At 40.7% G+C, this 7940-nt stretch overlaps 1 protein-coding gene across 1 annotated transcript; it reads left to right on the forward strand.

Moving 5' to 3' along the window:
- Positions 1 to 1229: 1229 nt before the first annotated feature.
- On the forward strand, positions 1230 to 1593 carry LOC102871160 (60S ribosomal protein L35-like). Its single transcript, XM_006883778.1, has 2 exons — positions 1230 to 1340; positions 1411 to 1593. The coding sequence occupies exons 1-2, from the start codon at positions 1230 to 1232 to the stop codon at positions 1591 to 1593; spliced, it is 294 nt and encodes a 97-aa protein (XP_006883840.1).
- The last annotated feature ends 6347 nt before the right edge of the window (positions 1594 to 7940 follow it).

Raw genomic sequence — 7940 nt, forward strand, 5'->3', positions numbered from 1 at the left:
CCTCCCACAACTCATCTGGTCTTCGCTCATTAGTGTTCAAGGCCTCAAACCTGTTCCTGAGATGATTCTGAAATTCAGGTGGGATGAAATCAAAGTCATATTTTGGCTCCTGTGGATTTGGTTTAATTTTCCTCAGCTTCAGCTTGAACTTGCATATGAGTAATTGGTGGTCTAAAAATTAAAATATCCAGTCTTGCTTTTATGTCCAACATCTTTAACAAGGCTTCACTTGCAATAGTTCCTCTCAGAGCTGGGTGATGCTGCCCGAGATCAACAAGAAAAAGAAAGATGCCGGAAGGTCAACCAAAAAAGGACAAAGACCCAGTGAACAAATCTGGAGGAAAAGCCAAAGAGAAGTGTCCCAAAGGCAAAGATAAGGACAAGCTCAATAACCTGGTCTTCTTTGACAAAGCCACATATGACAAACTCTGTAGAGAAGTTCCCAACTCCAAGTTTATAGCCCCAGCTGTTGTCCTGAGAGACTGAAGATTTATGGTTCGCTGGCCAGGGTGGCCCTTTAGGAGCTGATCACTAAAGTACTTAACAAGCTGCTTTCAAAACACAGAGCTCAAGTAATTTATACCAGAAACACCAAGGATGACAATGTCTCACCTCTGGAGAAGATCCATGAATTGGTCCAACCTACTGCATTTTGAAAAATAAAACTTTATTATATATATATAGTCTCCTCACTGTAATAAAGATGAATTCTCTGGTAGAAGTGGTTCACCAAGACCTTAATAAAAATTTCCTGTAGCTGAAAAAACATTCAGACGATTCCATATAAATGAGAAATATAAAATCAGAACTTAAATCTCAAGGCTTTGATCTTTCCTTACATTATTCAATAGAAGTCCTTTCAAGACGTGTAATCCACTTAAATATTCACAGAGTGTTACTTTCCGCTGAAATGGATGATACATCTCAAATTAGATGGTGTCTTTTTTGGTTCAACTCCCGCTGGACTTTGTCGCAGTATTTATTGCCTGTTATTTACACTGTTGGGGAAAGAGGAACAGCATTAACATGAACAACTTTAGTATCAGGACTAGAAATCAACCGACAAGCCAATGGAAAGGAGACGACAGCCAACGACTGCGTGGTTCTCCCTCATACTCTTAAAATCAAAATGCCATTTCTTTAACTGTTAATATGATGAAAATTTCAAGATACTGCTCCTCTTTTTCTTGGGCTTGGATCAGGTAGCAGCCAGGTTCTATCACTCAGCCATGGCCAAAATCAAGGCTCAGGACCTTCGCGGCAAGAAGAATGAGGAGGAGCTGTTGTTGAAACAGCTGGATGATCTGAAAGTGGAGCTTTCCCAGCTGCGCGTTGCCAAAGTGACAGGCTTCTAAGCTCTCCAAAATCCGAGTTGTTTGAAAATCCTGTGTTCTTACTGTTATTAACCAGACTCAGAAGGAGAACCTCAGAAAATACGATAAGGGCAAGAACTACAAACCCCTGGATCTGCGGCCCAAGAAAACACATGCCCTGCGTCGTAGGCTCAACAAACACGAGGAGAACCGGAAGACCAAGAAGCAGCAGCGAAAAGAGCGCCTGTACCCACTGCGGAAATACGCAGTCAAGGCCTGAACTTCTTGCATAAATAAAACACAAAACTAGATAGATAGATAGACAGATGATAGATAGATAAATAACGTTATGATACTTCTATCAAATATAGAAAATACGATGCCCACAGAGTTCCCAGGATGAGCCAGACTGCCTGGATTCATCAGTGAGCCGCACTCTAGCCTTGTAATGGCACAATTCTTCCTGTTCAACCTAAGATGAGAGAGTGTCAGAGAACTGAGTTGGCTTTGGTCATACATCTATTAGAACATAAACCTGGGTTCAGATCTTTAAGCATAACTCTCGTTGGGGTCCTTAGACTGCTCTTTTTTATTTATTCAACCAAAGTTTAGGAAAAATAACCATTTTCAATTGATTAAGGATCAACTGGGGAGAAAGTGAAGAATAAGACAGCGTTCCTGCTTCCTGAGAGTTTACAGTCCTGGAAGAAACAGACCTGTGACAGACAGCAAGTGGGAAACTAAAAAAGAAAGCAGTGAAGGAGGGCCATTAACTCACACCTGCATTCTCATGACAAATCTCAAACCAAAAAGTGAGCAAACCCACTGCCATCTTAGCAATTCTGACTTACAGCAAGGCTGTAGCATAGAGCACAACTGTTCCTTAGAGTTTCCAAAGCTGTAAATCTTTATGGAAGCCCACTGGCTCATCTTGCTCCTATCGAGAAGCTGGTTGTTTGAACTGATAAGCTTTTGATTAGCAGCCAAGCGTTTTCTACACTGTGTCATCTGAGTTCTTACAAGTATCAAAGATGCACTTTCAGAGATGCACTTATGTCACCATGCAGATTGGTAAGCATGCAAACTCTGGGTAAGTAGAAGGGCCCCAGAAGTCTCATCCTCGAACAAGAATCAAAGATTAGTCTCACACATCCAAACACTTCTCCACCAGGGTAAAAAGGGAAGCCACAGACTGGGAAAAACATTTGGTAATAACATGTCAGATAAGGGACTTAGAGCTAGAATTTATAAAATACTCGAGCACCACAAGAAGATAAAGGTAAACAACTCTATTGAAAAATGGGCACAGGATATGAACAGACACTTCACCAAAGAAGACATTCAGATGGCCAACAAGTACATGAAGAAATGTTCAAAATACCTAGCTTTAAGAGAGATGCAAATCAAAACAACTATGAGATATCATTTCACCCCAGTCAGAATAGCAAAATTCAACAGAACAGCAAGCAACAAATGCTGGTGAGGTTGTGGAAAAGATTAGTCTCTAGGAATCTTTCTGGATCTTAACAGCCCCTCCTGAGTCTCCAGTCCAGTATGGGTTTCAGTATGAGAGTGAGGGGAAGAAAGAGGCAGAAGAAAGGTAAGTAGAAACCCAATAACTACAAAGTAAATTTTCTAAACTTAAAACCAACTGCCTTCTCAGGGTTTTGGTAGTGATTGTTGGGTTTTTTTCCATTTGAAATCTTAAAGACTCTATTCTGGTTGTTATTGTTCAAATTTATTAAAGGATCCAATATATTAGAATAGATTCCTTTGTTCTATCTCCCAAATCTGCATGCAGGCCAAACTAATGTAAATTGAAGCCAGGCTGAAACTAGATAAAGTTTGAAACTAGAAATTCACAATCCCCACAGTCTACAGATTTCCTCTTTCCATCTCCATGCCAGCATACATTGTCACCGCCCCCATGGGTAGTAATCACCAGCATTAGTGCCACACACAGAAGGAGAATGAAGGGATGATCCCACTTCTCCCACATACATATTTGCAGTCTATCACTTGGGCAGAGTTCCTTGCTTAAATAGCGGTAGCAAGATATGGGTAAAGTGACTGATCTAACTGACAAACGGAAACTAAACCATCCCCATGAAACAATTGCGAACATGAGCTCTAGAGCCAAAATGAACGCTGTTAGCAACCCTAAGAGCAACAGATGTGAGCCTTGTCTAATCCTGCACTGTGCTCACATCTCTGGTACGCTAGAGTCCAGTTTTACAGTCAGTGTGCCAACCCATGCTGTTGAAAGTCTTTCTTTCTTTCTTTCTCTGACTTTTCCCAACATTGTGACTTTTTTCCATCCATGATGTCTTTTTGACCCCTTCTGACAACATGTCCAAATTATGTGAGATGAAGTTTCACCACTCTTGCCTCTAAGAAACTTTCTTCTGGACATACTTCTTCTAAGACAGACTCATTTACTCTTTTGGCAATCCATAGGATATCAGTACTCTTCTCCAACACTACAATTCAAAGACATTAATTCTTTCATCATCCTTATCCATCATTCAACTTCCAGATGTATAGGAGGTAATTGAAAAGAAAAACTATGGTATAGTCACAATGGAATATGCAGCACTGAAAAACAAGGGATTAATAAAATATTACACAACATGGGTGACCCTGGAAGACATTATATTGATTGAAATATCTCAACACAAAAGGACAAATATTGCATAATAGCACTGTTATAAAACAGAACTGACATGGGGATTGGAGAGAAACTATGAAAACAGAGGATAAATAATGAACATTGCATTAGAACACATGAGGGAAAGAACTGTTTAAAAGAAATATATGATTAGGCATTATTTGTATGACAACATTCCAGAATAAGAGTTGCATAGCAAAGTAGATGAGAGGAATGGGTGGGGTGGGGGGAGGAAGGAAAATATGCAACAAAGAATGAATTCAAATTCAACTTTCCTATACACTGTCATTAAAAAGTACAATAAAAAGGGGGAAAGTGAAAATACTATGATTTAGTTAGTAGAGAAACACTGTTGTTATTATTAGGTGCCACCAAGTATGTTCTAAACCACAGAAACCTCTTGTGAAACAGAATAAAACCTTTCCCATTTTGTGCCATCTTCACAATCTCTGCTGTGTCTAAGACCATTGTTTCAGTCCCTGTGTGAATCCACCTCCATGAGGGGCTGACACTCAAATCTTGCACAAGATGTTTAACTCTGTTGTGCTTCAGTCTCTCCATTTTCAAAATGAAGATCCACTTCCTAGATTCTATGAGGATTTAGATATATACCAACAACCAGAATAACCCCTAGTGCACAATAAGGATCCAGTAAATCTTGACATGTCTTTCTTGCCAAGTTGTATACTGGCTGGGTTCTCTAGAAGCAGACATAACATAATATCAGCCAGGATGCCACTTAGAATTGAAGATGGTGAGATTTCATCTCAAGTACTTTGAACATATTGTCAGGAGAGAGTGTGATCTGTGAAGGAGGACATCACACCTGCTAAAGTAGAAGAGGAAGAAAAGAGAGGAAGGCCCTTAGGAAGATGGCTTGGTCCAGCGGCTGCTGAAGTGGGCTTGATGGGAGTATCAACTGTGAAGACAGTTCAAGACCCAACAGGGTTTAATCTGTTTTATGTAAGGTCACTCTGATTCAGAACCAGTTTGATGGCAGGGCAACACAAAAGGAATCTGAAACTTTCATTAGGCTGTAATACTTGTGAAAGAAAAGATGAGGAAATGAAATTGGCAGTGGGAGCCATCTCTCTGCCAGCTCATCTTGTTGTTGTTGTTGTTGTTATGTGCCGTCGAGTCGTTTGCGACTCATAGTGACCCTATGTACAATAGCCCTAAAACCCGCTCTATCCTGTGCCAATCGCATTGCCTCTGACACACCCATCCCGATTACCCCAGTCACTGAATCAATCCACCTCATAGAGGGTCTTCCCCTCCTGCGCTGTCCCTCTACTATACCCAGCATGATGTCCCTCTCCAAAGACCTGTCTCTCCTTGCAACATGTCCAAAGTGTGTCAGACGAGCTGGACAATGACTAGGGAGGACAGAAGGAGAATTGACGCCTTTGAGCTGTGGTGCTGGAGAAGAGTATTGAATGTACCATGGACTGCCAAGAAAACAAACAGGTTCATCCTGGAGAGGGTTAAACCAGGCCAGCTCATCTAAGAGCTCTAAACACAGGTAGCCCAGGTTAGGTGTCCCACGATGGGCAGAAGAGTCTGGTCCTTAAAATACAGTCAATCTGCTCACACTAAGGTCAACATAGAAGAGCACAGCCTCAGTTCAAAAGCTGAGATAGACCCTTTCTTCCAGATCATCTTACAGCTGAAGGCTATCAGCTCACCAAATTCTTGGCAGTTGGACAGAAAATCCTTTCCAGGAAGAAACTCTGAGCAAGCATCTCGATATGATTCTCAGCAGGCATTGCCTGGGGCCCTGAGTGAGAAGGTTTCGGAGGAAAGGTTAAGACTCACTGGTAAAGTCAAATAGAGACATCATAATGTGGATAGACAACTTGTATGGGTGTTGAAGGAGTTCTGGTGGGATAGGTGCTGAGGCTGCACTGCTAACCCAAAGGTCATGGCCCTCTGGCAGTGTGAGTTCACCAGTTATTCAGGGGAAGGGGAGGATGATGAGAAGTTGCTTCCCATGTGATTTACAGCTTTGGAAAATTAATGAAGAGTCAGAACCGACTCAACAGTGAGAGAGAGGTGGAAGAAAAGGCAGCTTGGCAGGACCTTGCCCTATTGGAGTAAAGTGACTTAAATATCTCCTCCAACTGAAAAGCTCAGGCCTTCCACCCCCTTTTTATTTTTTTTTTAATAATTTTAATGAAAGTTTACAGAGACTTTGGATTTCCATTCATTTGTTGTTGCACTTTTCTCCCTGTCCACCCTTCTCCTCAAGTTCATTCTTCTCTTTGAAAAGTAAAAGCAAAATTATTTCACTGTTATTTAATTCTTCCCCCCAAGTCCACTTCACTGTGCAGCCTTCGTTCTACACTCCTGTCATGACAATAATACCTAATCACACATCCCCTTTAAACAGTTCTCTTCCTCATCTGTTTCAATGCAGTATACATGATTTATCCCCTCCTTCTCAGTTTCCCCTCAACCCTGATATCAGACCTGTTTTACAACAGTGGCACTATTTGTGGCAGTATTTGTCCTTTTGTGACTGAGATATTTCACTCAGCATAATTTCCTCCAGGGTCACCCACTTTGTATATTTCATGAGTTCCATGTTTTTCAATACAGCATAATATTCCATTGTGTGAATATAACAGAGCTGCTCTATCCATTCATTTGTTGATGGGCACCTAGGTTGTTTCTAACTCTTTGCTATTGTGAAAAAAGCCACAATAAATATGAGTATGCATATATCTGCTTGTGTGGTGGTTCTGGGGGTTTTTAGGGAATACTCCCTGTAGCATAATTGCTGGGTCAAATCGCATTTCTATTTGCAAATTTTGAGAAAGCGTCATGCAGCCTTCCATTGTGGTTATACCATTTTATACTCCCCCCAACAGTGAATAAGGGTTCCAGTTTCTCTGTAACCTCACCAGCATTTGATGTTTGCTGTTCTGTTAAATTTTGTTATTCTTACTGGGGTGAAATGATATCGCATAGTTGTTTTGATTTGCATCTCTCTTAGAATTAAGAATTTTGAACATTTCTTCATGTGCTTGTTGGCCATCTGAATGTCTTCTTTGGTGAAGTATCTGTTCATATCCTGTGCCCATTTTTCAATAGAGTTGTTTACCTTTATCTTCTTGTGGTGCTCGAGTATTTTATAAATTCTAGCTCTAAGTCCCTTATCTGACATATTATTACCAAATATTTTTCCCAGTCTGTGGCTTCCCTTTTTACCCTGGTGGAGAAGTTTTTTTGGATTTGCATAGGGATTTCATTCTTAGAAGGTCCCATTCATCTATTTTATCCCCTCCTGGTTGTAAATTTTTCAGGATGCTTGGCAGACGGTTTATGTTGTAGATTAGGACTTCTATAGTTCTTCCAAGCTTTTCTTTAATGAAGTTTATAGTCTTTGGTTTTAGTCTTAGGTCCATGATCCACTTTGAATTGGATTTTGTGTATGGAGTAAGGTGTGGACTGTTTCTTCTGCAGGTCTTCCCAGAATTCAACTCTGGCAGGATAGCCCTTGTTCCAGAGCCATGCTGATCCACACAACACAGGACTGAGAAGACTGTATAGAGTGTGCTCTTCTTGGAGTTAAAGCTACCAACTGCACCAAAGTTTCAGGTTTGGGGAACCACTGATCATAATTCAAGACCCTCAAACTCAGCCTTAGCACTGTGTATCCTTTCCATAAATTCTTCCAAGACCTGAAGTGTCTCCAGCACATTGAGGGCATCAGGCCAGGTCCAGAAGAGTGAGAGCTTTATTTAGAGAAAGCAACAGGAGTACTTCATATTATTTCACAATGGACTTATGGAAACAACAACAGTATAACTAGGACAGGTCTCCTAACAAAGTTTTCTATCTAAATTAAAGGTATGCAAATCAGGGAAACTAACAAAATACAAAGTATAACTGTGGAGAAAGTTTCTGTGGAAAATGGTCTTTGGACAAGTTTAAAATGCTACCAGGGAACAAAATAA

The sequence above is a fragment of the Elephantulus edwardii genome, unplaced genomic scaffold, assembly GCF_000299155.1.
Source record: "Elephantulus edwardii isolate Elephantulus edwardi_28Jun2011 unplaced genomic scaffold, EleEdw1.0 scaffold00029, whole genome shotgun sequence".
NCBI lineage: Eukaryota > Metazoa > Chordata > Mammalia > Macroscelidea > Macroscelididae > Elephantulus > Elephantulus edwardii.

Bases quoted from the DNA above. Each gene is read 5' to 3' on its own strand.
- LOC102871160 (XM_006883778.1), top strand. From the start codon at position 1,230: ATGGCCAAAATCAAGGCTCAGGACCTTCGCGGCAAGAAGAATGAGGAG. The intron at 1,341-1,410 runs GTGACAGGCTTC...GTTATTAACCAG, and splicing joins CCCAGCTGCGCGTTGCCAAA to ACTCAGAAGGAGAACCTCAG.